This window comes from Chamaea fasciata, unplaced genomic scaffold, assembly GCF_029207755.1.
Source record: "Chamaea fasciata isolate MVZ Bird 193981 ecotype frontalis unplaced genomic scaffold, bChaFas1.0.hap1 SCAF_9, whole genome shotgun sequence".
NCBI lineage: Eukaryota > Metazoa > Chordata > Aves > Passeriformes > Sylviidae > Chamaea > Chamaea fasciata.
The window spans coordinates 18,351,194-18,368,917 of NW_027094094.1; the positions used below are offsets into that span (position 1 = coordinate 18,351,194).

Sequence of the window (17,724 nt, forward strand, 5' to 3'; positions counted from 1 at the left end):
GTTCTCCTTCTCCTGTGTGGCCGCCGTGTTTTTCTTGGCTCTTACAGACAGCTCCTCCTCCCAGTCTCCATTCAAGATCATATCATAGCACCACCACTGAAATTTATTAGTTTGGCAAGCACCTCAGTACAGGGTCACAGGATCCCACTCATTTGACTTCCTCAGGTCACCTCTAGCAGGAATTTCTGTTGCACCAACATGTGGCAACAAGGGATAAACACACTTAGCTCTACCCCATCATTAGCAGCTAGGCTGTTATTTGTGGCATGGAGTTTTGCTGAGCTCTCAGAGGGCATCAGCAGAGGAGTGAATTGATGAAAAAAGACTTGTGGCTCTGTGTTGGGTTGCTGGGCCTTCTGCCTTGCTGGAATGTACAAAGGTGAAGCCTTCACAGGCATTTGTGCTACTGCTGCAGTGGCCAATCCCTTGGAGCTTGGCTGTTATTCTTCTCCCCCTTCCTCAGAAATCTGTGTCTTAGAGGACTAGCAATCATTCTTCTGGCCCAAGAAAGGGATTGACAGCTCTGAGATGGGGACAGTGCTCATCCAGCCACAGAAGCATGTCAGAGTGTCCACATGTCCTGATTGGGCCGTGTTGCTCAAGGTATTCAGATTTCCTTGAAGACTTTCCTATCACTGTGTTGGTGTCCTCCTGAGCTTGGTTCTGAGCTTGGAGCATCTGCTGTGAAGGTTGGAGTTTGGGGAATATTATTTTCTGGCCATCTTGAAATACTTCATACAAAGAAACCACAGCAGCTGGTAGGGCAGGTTGTCCATAGTCTCTGCAAAAGGTAAATTTCAAGCTGTTCCCTTGGCCTATAGTTCAAAAGTGGCCTGTTACCACTGGGAGCAGGTAAACACTGAAAGCCTCAGTATGTGCGGAGAGGAAGGGGAGGTGCTTTCTGATGGTCTGTTAGTTGCTGCTTTCAGCAATTCCATTCCATTTTGCCTCTCAGCACATACTGATTGATGCAGGAAATTCTTAGAGGCTCGGTTTACCAAAGTCCTTGACTAAAAACCCAACATTTTTCCCCTCAGGCAGAACTGATCATTTACTTTAAAGGCTTAAAACGTGATCTTATTATTTTCACTGAAAATTTTGTAGCTGCGACAGGGAGTGTAGACTGGATTTTGCTGTCACCATCCCCTTGTATACCCCTGGGACTTTACTTAGTAAAAAGCAATGCCTTAGTAGTACTACCCTGTGGTTTGTACACGTAAAGCCCTTTCCTGAGGAAGGGGACTAGAAGTAGGCTGTTGTACAAAGCTCTGAGAGCCTTTTTGCCTTTTTCTGTTCTGTAAAACTGACAGCCAAAAATGTCACAAACTATGAGCTGCTGGTCAGTTTGGAAGCCAGAACTTCTGGATCTTTTCAAGTTCTCACCCTTGAGTTACGGCGTAATGTGGAACAATGCATAGCAGCTGGAATTTTAAACAGCAGCCTTTGAAATTAGGAGTATGTGGGTTCCTTATTCTGTGCATCCCTTTCAGAGTCATCATGCTTAGTCTGATAGGTTTGTTAAAGCTCAGAAGGTCTGATTACTCAAGTCTTGAGTGACTACTTGTAATGCTGACCATGACATCGATGTGCCTTAGTTGTCCTGACAAGGAAATAATCATGAGAACACAGTATTTACCTTCCTTACAGCTGTGAGGTTTACTGTTCTGCCAGGCACTTGGGACTCCTTAGCTGAATCATGGGACACCAAGCTTATGGATTATTAATGACTAGTAATTACTCTCTAGCTGCTACGTACAGGTGGTCAGCAGCTTGAATGCAGCCCACGGTGATGGCAGCACCCGCCTGTCACGCCACGGCGGCTGCCCACATACTGCTGCTATTTGGAGCTTATTCTAATTACTTCTCTTCAAGACCCAGTAATGCCTTTTAATAGGCTTCCCTGCCTCTTGCTTGGAGATGTGTTGTAATCACCCGTGTAACAATTGGCAGAGCTGCAGGGGGTGCTGAAAAAGCAGCACTGAGCTCCTTTGGACTGAAGTCATCAGTGGCTGCTGCCTGGTCCTGCAGGTTTTCTCTCTTTGCTTTTCACCTTCATGAGCTCCTGAAAAAATAAAGAGATGAGGACATTGCCTGCCACAGTAGGTGATCTCACTTTGTCACTTTCAATGAAAATGTGACACATTTAGCTCCCATTTTGCTACTTTCTTTCTTCTTTTTTTTAAAGGACGCAGGTATCTCTAAGAGTCATTACTGCTTCAGCAGACATGGCATGGCGGAAAAAAGCTCCCTCTCTCTGGTGTGGGACCAGTGTCCTAATGCACTGCTCCCAGGATGTGTTGAGCGCTGCAGCTGGGAACACGTAATCAGTGACTAACGAATTTCCTGTCCTACGAGAAGCCCATATACTGCATTACCCCTCACTTGTGCCAGGATTGTGTTATTTCTGTTGTGGAATAGGAATTCACAGACTTCGGGGATGAACACTGCCTGCCTGCACCCAGGCCAGACCAGAGGTCTGTCCATGTCTTTGGTGGCCAGAGGCAAGCTCAGGAACAAGAGGCTCTTGTGAAGGATGAGTGCAAATCCCAGGGCTGGTTTTACTTGGCACACAACAGGATGAAGGAGGATTGGCCTTGTGGTTAAGGCACTGGCTGTAGCTTACATAAGTTACTTCACTTCCGTTGCACTGCAGTTGTACAGTGAATAAGTGAGATGAAGAGTAAATTCTGGGAGGCTGAGACCATGTTCCTACTAGAACTCTGAGGACTTAATAGACAGGCTCTGTTAGATAGAGAGGGTACTCTTCTGCTGGTCTTAAAACATATTGCTATTTCTCTGATATTTATGATAAAGGAACAGCTTCATCAGGTTTGATTCTCAGGGGTTTTTATCGGGAACATGTCTCTGGGATAAGGCCTGGTGACTTAGTCCCTCATTAACTGCAACTCTGATATGTCTGCATGGGGGGAACAGGCTCTTGTGTTGTTATCACAGTTTTCCAGGCATCACTTCACTGATGCTCCACAATCCTACAACGTGTCCAAGGGCCTGACTTGAAGCCTGGAGACTGTCTTGGGCCTTAGCAGTACTGCCCAGGGCAGTACTGATGGCACACCTCTTTCGAGAGGAAAAGCGCACAAATGCACATTGTTTCTCAGCAGCAGCCTTGGATCAACGCTGAACATCATCTGACAGTTTCAGTTGATTTGCTGGGAGCTGTGTGTCCCTCATTGTCTTTGAGCTGGGTAACATTGCAGAAGGTAACCTACCCAGCCTTCCTTAGGTAGCAGTAGAGCCATTTAGGGGCCAGTTACACAGAGGAGCGTTAGTGGTAGTTGTATCTGTTTCCAGACTCTACACAAAGAGGCAGCCTGTCTGTGTGGTGGGCCAGGATCTTACATTTTTGGCTTAGGCAAGGAAAAATAATAAGCATTTCCACCAGGAATCTCTGAGTTTCCATCATTATTCTGTACCTTAGTCAGGTGAACAACATTGTGTACACAATAATCCCTGCTTGCTCCTGAGAGACAGTCAAATAATTCACCTAGGAAAGCATGATGACATTTAATTGCAGTTTGAGCAAGATCAGTTATGGTCCTTTGTGGCCTAATTTGCTGCTCCCAGCAAGCCACCAATTCCTCAAGGCTGTGGCTGTTGCACCCAGCAAATGTTTGTTGTTTTTGTTGCTGTGCTCCAAAGCCCTCCCCATTCTAGGAGATGGACAAATGCAATGTCCCCTTCCCTGAAAACACCAAAGGAAAGAGGAAAATCTTTTGCAAACCAACCTCTGTTGTTTTTTTCTTGAACCACATTCTAGTCTGGTCAGCATTCAAGTGTGGAAATGTGTAGTGCTGTGGTTAAAACAAGGGATATGAGTCACAAGTCCTGAACTTGTAAATACCATTTTTTCTCCCTGCATAACCTTGAGTAGATGACATGACCTGGCAGTGGCTCTCCTCTCTTCCTCCACTCTGAGACCCTCATCCATAAAAGCTGTCAGGAAAGAGGAAGGCAGTAAATCACATGTGAGTGCAGATTCTGGTTAAGATATTTTTCTGAGGTTTGGGTGGGATTTGATCTGGCATGACAGCACTTTGAGATTGGTACTGAATGTAAAGTGTAGTAGATAGACCTTAACTTTGGTTATGCCCACTGTTACTCTTTTCTGTTCCCTTTGTCACTTCAGCTTTTTTAGGGCTCAGAATCAACAAGCTTTGTTATGGATCTGCACTGTGCATTACTTCAGCCACAGCCTCGGCAAGGTCCAAGACATGTGATGTTTTGTGCATTCCTGCAAGATATCTTGTGACTCTGGCCATTCTTTCAGGAGATGTCTGTAGCCCATTGCTGCATTTCCTTGCTGGGGCAGGCTGGAAGAAGCATGCAGTTTCCTGCTGAATGGAGTGTGATGTGTATTATTTGAACTGCCCTGTCTTCAGTACTGGGGTGCGCTCTTCATTTCTCTTTCCTTGTGTGCCTAGGCTGAAAAAGCGGTATCAGGCATGAGAGAGCTGCATGGTCGGGATGTGTTCAGCAAAGTTTATTTTGCTGAAGGGTACTGGTCCTAACTTAAAAGTCTGATTTCCCTGGCTGAGCTATTCCTCCCTCAGATTCCTCATTATTGTCCACTTTCTCCAGTGGTAAATTGGAAGTAGCCCCCTTGCCTTCAGTATATTCCTGCACTGGTCTTCAACTCACTGAACAGACTGCTCCCAGAAGTCCCATCCCTTGTTTCAAGCAGCACTGTGCACAGCTGGGACTGTGAACTGGGGAATAGTGTCTGCAGATGTATGTCTGGCAAAACTATCAGTACTTTATTGTATTCAACTCTCAGTATTCTGAAAAAAGAAACTACAGTAGCTTGGGATACTGCAGCTATTAATTGTACTGCAAAACAGCTCCTGTTTTAATTGCCTAGTAGAATTGAACACCATTTTCCCTATTACTGTCTTTATTTTGATTTAAAACTGTTCCTTTAGATGGTTTGTAAATGTTTATTCATGTTAGTAGAATTAGCTGAAGTTGAAAATAATACCCATAAAAAGTCTCAATGTTTTCAATTTTTGTTTTGAAACACCTTTTCTGTCTGAAACTCAAAGATGGTTTGAAATGAACAGCACATGTTTCAAGCCTAAATTAAACCTATTTTGACTTACTCGTTTTACTTGAAAATTGAAGACTTTTGGTTGCTGTTGACTTTTCCTTTGGCTAGCAAGTGAACTGAAAGATAACTTTTATTGCTGCCTTTATAAGCACTGCATGCCATGGGTCTGTGAGTTTGCCCTGGCAACCTACCTCCCTTGGTCCCTGAAGCACTCCTGTGCTCTGTCATCCCTTCCCCACCCCATAAATCCTATTTTCTCAGCTATTTGGTCTCCACAGCCAGGGTGTCTGAGGGCATACTGGACTTCTGAAGGATATTTTGTCCCAGCTTATTTACAAACAAGGCTGGTCCCACTTTGCCTCTATGAGAGGGGCTCAGGCATCTTGCCTGAGCTTTTTGGGCAGCAATGTCAGCCATGCCTCAGCCAAGACAATAGGTTTTGTCCTGAATGTGTCAGCAGCCCAAGGAATTGCTTAGCTGTGTGTCACTGTCACCATGTGCTCAGCTCCCAGCCCATGTGCAGGATCTCATTGTTTAGGCAGAGTTTGGGAGGCAGGGATTAACTTCCTGTGCTGTGTCTCCATGGTGCTGCTCCAGCGAGCCAGGATTTGTGGGTGGTTTAGTTGCTAAAAAGAGAAAAAGCAGAGATTTACTTGTAAGAGGGGTTTTGTGGACTTTTGAAGGAGTCACATGTGCCTCAGTTACTTTTAAATATCACTGCCTCTTCCTGGGTCAGAATATGTGTCCTGTTTAAAGTTGGGTTACCTCCCACATCTTAAAGTTCTGTCTAATTCCTTTTGCAATAAGCAGCACTTTGGGTGAGCCCTCTAGGTTACACCTCTTGGTAGCATCACCTTGCTCATGCTGTGCTGTAAACAGAGTTTTCTGCTGCTGCTAGGATTATCCTTGTGCATTTGCATTATCATTTTGTAATTTTCTATTTCAATTTATCTGATGTGCCTAAGGGCATTACAGGGTCCTCACTGTTATAGTGAGTGATTCACAACCCACAGTGCAGTGATTTCCTTCCCCTCCAATAACCCCATCATAGAAGGGAGGGAGGAAGAGTGATTGGAGTTTAGAAAGAGGACAGATAATACACTGGGAAAAGAATGGGCTGAACTTATTTTCCTTTTTAAAAGCAACACAAAAGGAAATAATTACATTCACGTTGCTGGACGCTGCCACTTTACTGGACCTTGCTTTTAAAACCCTCTTCTCTTCAGTCAACCCCATTTTCTCTTATCTCTTCATAATTTTGGATTACCATCATTATGGGTGTCAGTGCTGAGCTGCCAAATAGCTTCTGAAAAAAATGTTATGTACAGGAGAGGACTTATTAAACTGGAAGATATGTGTGAGAGTCGGGATATCATGCAAACAAATATTTTAACTTGATGATATTTAATGTTTTGATTTGAGCCCTGATAACTTAAAATGGCTGCATATAAAAATTAATGACAATTTCATAAAATAATTGGTAATGATTAATGAAATACCCACTATATAATTAATTTTGATGATTATAATTTAATCATTAAATAATATAATTAGGAAATAATTATAAATTACATATTTATTTACCTGAAAGCGTGATCAGTCACCAAACTGGTGATATGGGAATCTCTGGCACTTCCAATATTTTACTTTTCAACACGAAAATGATATCTGAGTCCCAAATGTAAGAGCAGGAGTTAGTAAAAGTTACTTGTATGTGCCTGAAAACCAGGCAGCCTTGGGTTTTACGTGACAAACTGTTTCAGCAGCTCGCTAATTTCTAGCCTGTATGCTGCAGGGTAATCAGTGCAATTCCCAGGAAATCCATGAAGGTTTTAATGAGCCATGACATGTTGAGTGCACAGTCAGCGTGAAGCAGTGCAGTATGAGGAAGCTTTTGGCAAAGGCTGATGCACATAGATCCTGGCTCCTGAGGAGCCAGCTGCTAATCCTGACACTTGCCCAGGGAACTGAAATATTGGGAACTCTGTCCCACCTTGCTTCATCTCTTTCACTGTGCAGGTGTTGTGTCCATAATCTACCTCTGATAAATAGAGCTGCTAAATGAGTTTCCCATACTGGCTGGTTTAAGATATTCTGTGTAGGTGTTTCTGCTAGAACACTCCTGTCCTTTATCAGAAGACAGGGTAATCCCTAATTTTGCCAAGACTGAATTTTGCCAGAAGTCATTGAACTTAAGGGTGTATATCTCATTGTTTTCTGGGTGTGTGGATCAAAGCCTTCACTTAGTTGAAGTGATCACAACTTTTTTGTGTATGCTCTGTCTTGTGATTTGTAAGTAGCATAAAATCTGAATCTATTCTTTTGAGATTTAGAGCTACATTTTTATACTGCACTATTGAGAGATGTTTAGGAAGTGAAGCTACATGCTGATGAACCAGGTCCATAGCAAGCTGGCAGACTCATCCCACTGACATAGATAAACAAAATTGGAGAGAGAGCCCTTGGAAATTATGTTCTTTTTGGATTTCAGCATCTTAAATAATACTTATAGTTAAAAATAATAATAATTTAATACTTTCTCATAGGGAGCAACTTCATTTTTAATTTGGTTATCTAGTGTTTTGAATGGCCACGCTTAAATTTTAAAGGACTTATTTTATTTTAATCCATTCTAAAATGCAGGTATCTTATTCTTACAAGGCCAAAGACAAGAAAATTTAGTAAACTAGGTGAAGCTAACTCTTTTTCAGTCAGATACCCACCTCTGGGACTCCATAAGCCAAATCAAGAGGGAATGGAAAATCAAGCGAAATGTATAATGTGAAGGATGTATTTTATTAGGTCAACTAATGTAGGTAAAAATAAGAAACAGGCATACTTTTGTGTACACAGATGCTGACATGCATGGAGATGAAAGTGGATTTGATTTGTTTTTTTAAACACCAATGCATGTATTAAAATGAAGAGAGAAAAGGGACAGCTCCTGGCAGATGGCCTGGATTTTTTAAATTCTTTTTGCTGAAGTGCTGCTAGTATCATGGTTGAACAGACTTCTCCATCTCACTCTTCGAATTGCCTGGATTCTTTTAACAGTCATTTCTGTCAATTGAAAACTTTCTGAGTAGTAGCTAAAGATTTTGAGGAAATGAATGCTGGGGAATGATGTTGTGAGCTCTGTGATGAAGGTAGCCCAGCTACATGATGCGGTGGCTTTCAGGAGGTTCCTCCCTTCCTCCCCCTGCCTTAAACCACACACAATAACACATCCTAGGTGGTCGAGGAGACTTTGCCTAGAAGTACAAAGTGCCTGAATTGCACATGTGATTGTAACACTAGGATAAAAGCTGGAGTCGGGACAAGGGCAGATCCCACTGCTTCAGTATTTGTACTTTCTGAAAAGCCAATTTAGCAAGCAGCGTAACAAGAGCCTAACAAGTGGATGGACATATGGGGAGGCAAAATAATTGTGCATTAGGAAGGCGGTGCAGATGTGAGCTGAAGCAAGGGCGTAGCTCCATATGGCACAGTGCTGACCTTCAGTTGGTGCCTGAATGACAGCACGCCGCGCGGGTCGCCCCGTCTGAGCACCGGCTTGGGCAGCGGGGCCCCAGCCAGACACAACTGCATTCATACACATCATCTGCCTCCTGGAACACAATGAGGCAGCTACCCACAGCTGCTGTGCCTGAGATCATCCTGGTATTGCTGCACCTTGCAGCTCTGACACCTTCCCTGAAACATTTAGTGTGTTCCATGCTTCTGGAAAAATATATGGCATTACCACTGCTAAAGTGGTGGTGGTGGCTTCTTAATCCCTGTAAATCCTCTCTGCAGGAAGAGCAGAGATAAGTGTGCAGGATACCTAATTTCTGTATGTGTTCCCAGGGTTTAAAAACCTTTATTTGCCTTTGGAGAGGAAATTACTTAATTCTTTCAAACAGAGAATATTAAAAATCCTGTGGTTAGCATGTTTATTTGAGAAACATTGTGGATTTTTTTATAACTAACCCCAGACGGGTGTGCATATTAGGTAGAATAACGGTGGCACTCTGTTATTAGGAAACTGTGATGTGTCGAGAGCTTAATTCTTTAACCTAGAAATCCTTTGACAAAATTCACTTGCTAAGTCCAAACTATCACTTATAATTTATTATCATTTGTTCTTCCCTTTCCCTTTTCAGTTGTTAATCCTGACACTGGCTTAGAGTTCGGCCTCATTTTATCAATGGCTGCTTGAAGTGCTCAGGAGGATTTGCTCCAGTATTCACCAGGAGTCTTTGATATATGGGATTGTAGGCTAACAGTGATAATCTTTTGTGAGGAAGTGTCACAATACATACATCGATCATCCAAGCCTCTATCTGTCAGACTCTTCCAACTCAACCGTATTTTTCATGACACAATGCAGCGCATGGCCTTTAAATTACCCATCTGTCTGACAAATCAGTGAGTGTGGCAGAAACTGGCAGCAGTTTGACGTCGCCTATCACTTTAACTGAAGTGAAAGTAATGCAAACAGATTTATGGGATCCCCTTTGATTATAGACTATGAATATATTTGGAATTGATGTTTGTGAGAGAGACACAACAGAGGGGCAGGAAAGGCTTGTAGGCAAAAGCACTAGTGTTGGGTTTGCAGCTTTGCATTTACTATGAGGGAAGTTGTTCTGTCCTAAATTTTTCCCTCTCCATATGGTGCATCTCATCTGAGCACCTCTGACCTTTTTTATTTTTTTTTCTTTCATCATGAGTGGTTATTTAGCTGCTCTAAGTTCATAACTTTATAAATATTAAGGCTGAGTTTTCTTAAATTAATTTGATGTACAGCTGTTAAATATAGCTGTAACATTCATTGCGTGTCAGTAAATACTGCTGAATTTCCAAGTGGGCTCTGAATACAGAGCAGAAGCATCACAGCAGAAGACAAATACCTGGCAAGGATGGCTGCTTGCTGCAGTGCTGGTGAGGACTTGAGTTCTGTGACGGAGTAGAGCAAAGCATTGACTTGTTTTTTTGATCCAATGGTTTACCTCGGCAGAAGTAACCAAAACCTTGACTTTTGCCTTTTGCCTCCATTAAAAGGCTCTGGCCCCAGTATAGTATTGCCATGAACCTAGTTCATAACCAAAGTCTGCCATAGCAAGCCTGGATTTTTAGGAGGAGAATTTTATCCTACTCATTGACGCTGTTGTTTAAGTGTAGTGGTGAACTGTAGTGCTGAAAGCTGAGACGGAGGACTACTCAGTGTGTCTCATGTGCAGGCAGGAACATGCCCATTCAAACAATTCATGTCTACAGCTGAGCTCTGGAAGCCCAGAGCCATTCAGTCCAAGTAAGTGGTAGGGTGGTACCCTTTGGCTTTTAGTACATTCGTAAAATCATTTTCTGAGCTCTGGAGCTTACACAAGCTTCTTTTGAAACACTGCTTGCTTTTCTTCAGAGAAGTCATGAACTTAAGTGATTCCCCTCTTTTCAAAGAAATAATCTTCATGAACAAAGGTGCAGGCATTGGAAGTCACTCAACAAAACAGTTGTAGTTCTGCTGTGATGGCTTTTGCCTCATTTCCTGAGGAAATTGCGATTTGTGAGTTTGCCACAGAAACTCAGCCCATTCTCTAAACACCTTCAGAGTTTTTCTCATGCCAGGCAGCAGTGAGCCAAGAGAATGTGTGACTTGTGTGGGTTTTTGTATTCCTGCTGCCACAGGTGTTTGGGTAGCTGGGGAGGATTGTGATCTACGGCTGCTTAGCTTTGAGATAAGTTTTCTGTATTTGGAATCCTTCTCCTGAATTTGCTCAGGGGATGTTGTCATAACCTCAAGCTGAATTTAGTTTGTTGATTCCAGTGTGCAACCTATCTGGGTTTCTCACTGAGGTTGCCATGTAGCTTTTCCATTTCCTAGGAGCCTCTGGGTGCTTCCCACAGGAGGGGCCGGGTGCTCTTTGGGGTCTGTCTCTCTTTCTTCCTCTACGGAGCTTGGTTAGTGGGAACCTATGCAAAGCTTATTTTGGCTAAAGGAAACCCTGACATATTTGCATTTAGCCTCTGGTTGACTGGGACATCCCCAGTGCTTGCTTTTTTTTCGAATCCAAGCTACTCCCGTCTTAAAATTTCCACACGCAGTGCTCCCATCAGGTCCTGTCTGCTTGCATTCCACATCCATCCTGAAAACACACTCATTGGAGAGCCCTCTGTGCAAGTCCCACACCTTGTTGGTGTTTCTGAGATGACCTGCATCTACACTGGAGCATGGAAGACATGTACTATCCCAGTGTAATGTTCAAAGCACAGGCTAGGGTCACTGTGAAAATGAGAGCTACAGATTGTGTCTCCAGCTAATGTTGTTGCTCTGGTATCATCCTGTGTGAGTTTTTTTCAAGCACAGCTTTGCAGTCAGGGATCCCACCAAGGCAAGCGTGATTTGGATGGAGCTGTCACTTTAGGCATGTCCTGCTCTAGTAGCAGAGCAGAGAGCACCTGTGAGCATAGTCCCAATGTGATCCCTTTTGGTTTAAGCCAGTCCTAGGCTATTCTCTACAGGCAGTGACTCTGAAAATCAAGGAAAGTATGAGTTTTAGTATAGCATGGTTTGAATGTAATTTCTAGGACCCAGTCAATGATACTAGATGAAATGTAGCCTGGGCCCTCTGCTTATAGTACCTTTGACTAGCTGCTGATGAGTCAAAATACCTTGTTTTTAATAATGAGTTTTTGTTCACCTCTAGGGAAGATGCATAAACTTCACCCGTGTGAAATCGGATGGAACCTCTGCCCCCTACAGCCCACCACCGAAGCTGCCCTGCCGCGACAATGCTCCCCTCAACAATGCGCCACGGAATCCCTCCTCTCCTGTGCCTCCGCAGCCTCCTTCCAGGCAGCCACCTCCTGGACCACCTCCATCCCGAGCCCCTCCCGGACCTCCTCCTTCACGCCCACCCCCACACCCCATGGCTTAGAGTGCAGCAAAACCTGATCGACACAACATGGCTCTTTGCTGAACACAGCATATTTATTGAGTATTGGTTTACAGTTAAAGATATCAGAATTTGTTGCTGGTCAGCAAAAAAAAAAAAAGGGGAAAAAAAAGAGGAAAAAAAATATTGCCAAGTGTCAATTTTAGTGTATGAAAATATTTATACCACACGTGCTGGGTAAACATTCAGTGGAGAGATTCAGAGCTATGGGGTATAGAAACAAACCAAAGTGATCATCTAGAGACAGTAGCAGCTTTTGTGTGTATACATTTGAAGATCTATTTAGATAGGACAGTTGTCTGACTTGGTGTGTCAGATCATTCATTAATAACTTTAGCTGGTACTCGTGCATCAGTGGCTTTGATAGCTGCCACCTACAAGTTGGTTCAATATAGTTCATTGAGGAATTTGCTTTCTTTTCCCCAACAGTACAGCAGCCAGATGTAAATATGGATCAACAATTGCAAAGATAACTTTCTGCCTTTGGTTCTGCAGGTGGAACTTCCATGGAAATTTTAAGAAGCCTATAACAGTAATGAGGTAACATGAGACTATGTGCCAATAATCTAGCTCAATAATCTAACATAGAAGAGGGACATTTTTTTTTTTCCCCTGGAAAAATCAGTTTTGAGCCTGCCATCTCTATATACTTTTAGACGTGGTTGCATAGAATAGCCACTGAAGATGAGATACTCTCTAGAAATCCAGACTTTGTACAAGACTTGGATTTATATTTGTTCAAAGTTCAGAGAAATTGTGAGAAAAATATTTTGGCTTGGTGTTTAGTTTTCATTTACAGAAAGGGTAGTCCAAAATGAAGGAAACATACATGGAATTTGAGTGTAGACACTGTAGTAAGCAAACAGAATGTGTTATTTATATCAGCAGCATTGAGGGACTGATTCTATTACTATTTGATTGAATGAATTTCCTTTGTTCTTACTGCCAAGAGGAATTCAATCCTTTTGTGATTCAAACATAAATTCCTCTTTTAGCAGTTGTTTCTTTAGACAGTTCAGATCCCACTAGGATATAACCCTGCAGACTACCTGCGGCTGAGAGGCATGATGTGAAGAGTGAGCATGAGCTTTTATCCCTGTTTTATATGTTTGGCTGTTCTCCCATGACCTCAATTCTGGGTGTCATCAGAAAGCGATGTGAGCGCCCACACAGAGGTGGGAATTTATGACGCGGGACTGTGGGTCAGCCCATTGTTACTGTTCACTGAGCAATACCTGAGTGGGTTGTGCCCAGAGCATTCCCTAGTGAATCAAAATAACACCTGAGCTTGCTTTTTCTCCCCCACTACCTATTGTATTGGAGAGGGAACCTATGCTGGTCTGCTTTGGCACTGGCTGTGTTTTTAGGATAGTTGTAGAAATAATGATATGTTGCATTATGACGCAGCATATACCTATTTCTCCATCTGTATGTGGGCGTGTAACACATCACAGTAGCTATTGGCACATAAGTCTGAGATAAAACACTAGCTGTATCGTGCAGTTGCTCCAGATTTAAAACCTATTCATGCAGTTGTTACAGGCATATAAAGTTGTACTGGTACAAACAGAAATCAAGCTTAATGTTTCCAGTGGAAGGCCCACTTGCAGAACACCACCAAGCTCTCATCAGTCTATGCTGATCACTGTGACATGCCGTGTGTATGCAGCTGAGGCTGTCAAACATAACTCAGAAGAACCACAGAGCCTCTTTCTCCTCTTGCACTGCTCTGCTCTCTTGAGCTTAGCTCTTACCTCATGTATATTGGTGCAGGTAGTGGAATCATGGTTGTGAATGCCAGCTGGCCTTAGAGCTGTTCTAATTTAGGCCAGAGCCAGCAAAGCACTTCTGCTTGTGTCAAAATGTCCTGCAGGTCAAGAGAAACTTCCTTATGCCCAAGTACTTTGCTGACCTGTGACTTCATTGTGATCAGAAAGGAGAATTGGAATGCACTCAACCCTATCCTCATTCTTTTTCGACACTTGAATAGGGTCTGCATAATTTGGTTCATGAGAATGGATTTCTGTTCGGAGGGGAAAGAAGAGTGTGTGTATGTGTGTGTGTGTTTGTGTGCCTTTGCTTGTGTGTGGGAAATGTGTAGGGTTTTGTTTGGTTTCTCCTGCTTTACAAAAATTGCTTGAGAGCTGCACTCCTATGAATGGAAAGGCCTTTTTCAGCCAGTGTGACACAGAGTCATCACCTATCTCTGTTTCTTTCAGTGGAAAGGTGAAACTAAAACAAGTCCTTTTTCCCACTGCAGTTCTGGTGAAACTCTGTTTTTCACCCCAGTGAAAGAACTGGATGACTGCAGTGAAAGGGCCGGGGGAAGGGGGGGGAAGGTGCTTCACAAGCAGAGATGTCGATGGGCATTGTGCTGGTAATGTGGAAGCCATGAAATAACCTTGCTGGGTCTACGACCGTTTGTAATGTGTATTTACAGCGAACCTAACAGCTTCTCACATTGGTTGTATAAGAATAATTAGCCAGCAAATGCTAACTGTTGAAATGGCAGAGGACATAAAACTGATTCCCATGCCAGGACAAAACACAGCATTAGAGCTTTAACTTCTTATGGGGTTGCAACAGACCACTGCTCCGTAGATGCCAAGTCTCTTATCAGCAGGCAGCAGTGAGATTGAAGCAGTGACTTGGTGGGTCAAGAATTACCTTTAGCTAATGAAAAAGCCTGGGAGCTAGATTTTGTCTTGTCTTGCACCTGTACAGATCTCGGGAGGGGTGAGTAGAGTTGGCGATTTGCCCTCATGTTAATGTTGGTGAAATTTGACTCACTACCAGTGACAGTGGAGGTGTTGGCTTAGGCAGGGCTCCTCACAGTCACGCATCCAACTGCCTGTTGTTTGCAGTTGAGGAGAATATTCTTCTTTGCGGGAATAGACAGTCTTGCAAAGATAACACATACTCACAATTCTGCACAACTTGCAAGTGCAGCAGGAATAGGAAGAGCTTAGGCTTTGCCAAATCCCAGGTGAATGAATTCATGTATGATAAAGCAGGAACCACCATGGATTTGAGAATTAGATTTGACATAAATGGAGTTTCGTGCATTCTCACTGTAAAAAAATAAAGCATCTGGTGTGTAACTCAAGTTTTGGCTGCAGCCTCTGTGACAGGAGCACTGCAGATTTAGTCTGCTGGTAAATCAGGAAGAGAAAGTGAATGTTTTTGCCTTAAACTGAATTTCCTTTGCAATGGTGGGAGCAGTGAATATACTGCACTGGCTACAGAAAGGCCTCTTGGTTGTATAGAAATGTACCCATTTGCAGTGATCTCAGGCACTGTAACACCACAGTAGGAGAAACTAGTGGCTATTTTATTGTCTGTTGAGCTTGATCCTTATCTGGTATAAATCAAAATAGACCAGCTGAAGTCAAGGCAGTAATATTGGTGTCCATCAGCTGAGAAATGTCTGAAAATAAATGAAGGGACAAAATCCCTCTAACAGGCTTGTTGTTTCAATGTTTGTTTGGACATTCTTGTATATGTCAATTGTAATTACTGTAGTTACATTTACATTGCTAAGAAATGTTTTCATGTGGGATGATTGCTGTGTATTTTCCAGTATATAGCATCATTTGACACTTGCAAAGAGTGAATATTTAATGCTTCCCCAAATCCTAGAGGAAAATGTGGATTCAGGAGACCTTGGTCTCACACTTAGTACAGAAGTGAAATGACACAAGGTGCAAAGCAGTGGGGAGGGAAACTCTATGTGTTTAAACCTGATACAGAACCACATTGATCAAAGCATATTTATGGCCATCTTTCAAGCTCAGTGCATGTGTTGCCATCTGGGGGAGTAGCCTGCAGAGCAGAAGGTCCTAAACAGAAAAAGGAAACCAAAAAAAAAAAAAAAAAAAAAAAAAAAAAAAAAAAAAAAAAGAAAATAATCAGCTTCTCATGTAAAAGAGCAAGCATAACAATGAATGACATTATGTCATGAACTGTACCAGTTCAAATGCATGTGCACTTGGTGCTCCTAATGCTTTTTAGTCCTGTTGGTCTTCAGCCATGATCAGTATGATATGTTTTTTCTCTTTAATCATTTGCTGTTTTTATTGTTGTTACTTTGGGGTTTTTTGTGGTTTGTTTGGGTTTGGTTTTTTTTTAAGAAACATTTCACTGAGAAAACAGCCCCACTTCTGTAAATATAGAGTTTAATTTGGAGGAGACAGCACACTTCTGGATGTTACTGCTGGACAGTTATTTATTAAAAGGGGCTCAAGGTGAATAAATAGAGGTGGCTCAGGATACACGCATGCAAGTGTGATAATGCAGTATAGCATTTTCAGTTCTCTGTAGTTTTGGGGCAAGGGGAATTTTTGGGTCATCTTAGGTTTTTTTAGAAGTTTGTTACTGATATACCTTTGAATAATGCAATAGAGATTCCTAACATATAACAGTGCTTGAACAAATGTGTAGATTGTGATAGATTTTTCATTTGGGAAATGAGGAGAAGGGTAGTGAGGGAGAAATGTTTTAGGAAATGTTTTAGTTTTTATGGAGAAAAATGTACTGTACTCAATTTTTTAAAATTTTTTGGTCGTTTAGAAAGATGTAATGTTTTCAGAAACAATGGGGACATGGGCTGATCCACAGCTGGGGCATGGAGATGGTGGGCAGAAGAAGCAGGAAGATTTTTGAGGGATAAAGAAGCTTTACATGGGAGTGTGGGTTTGTTACTGGTACATGTGGTACAAATTTCTGTAACTGACATGCTGCTTCCATGTTATAATCATGTAATTTTATGCATTTTAGGCACGTGCTCCGTTTTTCTGAGAAAAACCTTGCAAATGTAATGCCTGCATGCAAATGTGGGAGATGTAGCCAAAATCTTATAATCCAACATAATGTAGTCTTAATGGCTTCAGAATCAACAATAAAAGTGCTTACTGGTTAAACACTACAAAGAATTTCATTGCAGGGTCATTTTAAGAGGTTATAAGCTCCTCTGTGTCTTCTTTGTAATCAGCTCAGCCACCTAATGGCCAGGAGAACAATGTGGAGCTGGGCTGTCAGAATTACCACCCTCGACTTGCTACTAATTTAATTAGAGACAAGAGTATGTTCTGTGCCTCAGTTTCATGTTTCTAGGCTGAGGATTTCGATCTTTGTCTATTTCAAAGGTAAGCCATTGTTTTTTGAAACCAGATAGAAATGCTGAGTAAATTGAACTGAGTCAGGGCTCAAACATTTATTAACATGTGGGGCAGAGCCTGAACTAATTGCTGCTATCTTAAAGAGGAGTGATAGAAACACAGACATAAAGTAAAATCCATGGAAGATAAAATGCCAGAGCTCAAGACTTTAACAAAGAGAAATTCTGTGGGAAATCCTACACCTCTGAAAACACTGGAGTCACCAGGCTTCAGACAGAACTACAGATTTTCAGTCCCTCCCTGCTTCTAATGTTTCCTCTGTATCTGTTCCAGCCCCATTGAGGACTGGGGGCGCAGGGCTGGTGGACATAAGGCAGGCAAGAAGGTCAGCAGGGGTAGGCCACAAAAATCTCCAACCCAAGCAGGCTGCAATTATGGGTAATCAAGGCTGCTGCAAAGCTGCTGAGCTGTGCTCTGCACTCAGTGTGCCCAGCATGGCAGCCACAGCCCTGTGTGCAAGGGGAGAGGAAGCTGGTTTTTGTACACACATAATCCCCTGAGCACACGTGATGAGCCTCATCTGCAAAAAACGGTGGGCACCAAGTTC

At 42.6% G+C, this 17,724-nt stretch overlaps 1 protein-coding gene across 2 annotated transcripts in view; it reads left to right on the forward strand.

Moving 5' to 3' along the window:
• Positions 1 to 16,126, forward strand: part of ANTXRL (ANTXR like) — a 59,153-nt gene extending 43,027 nt beyond the window's left edge. For both annotated transcript variants that reach the window (XM_066191282.1, XM_066191281.1), the window contains one exon: positions 11,752 to 16,126. In XM_066191282.1, the coding sequence (XP_066047379.1) occupies positions 11,752 to 11,982 (231 nt within the window). In that variant the 3' untranslated portion in view covers positions 11,983 to 16,126. The remainder of the gene's footprint in view (positions 1 to 11,751) is intronic.
• Positions 16,127 to 17,724: the final 1,598 nt, after the last annotated feature.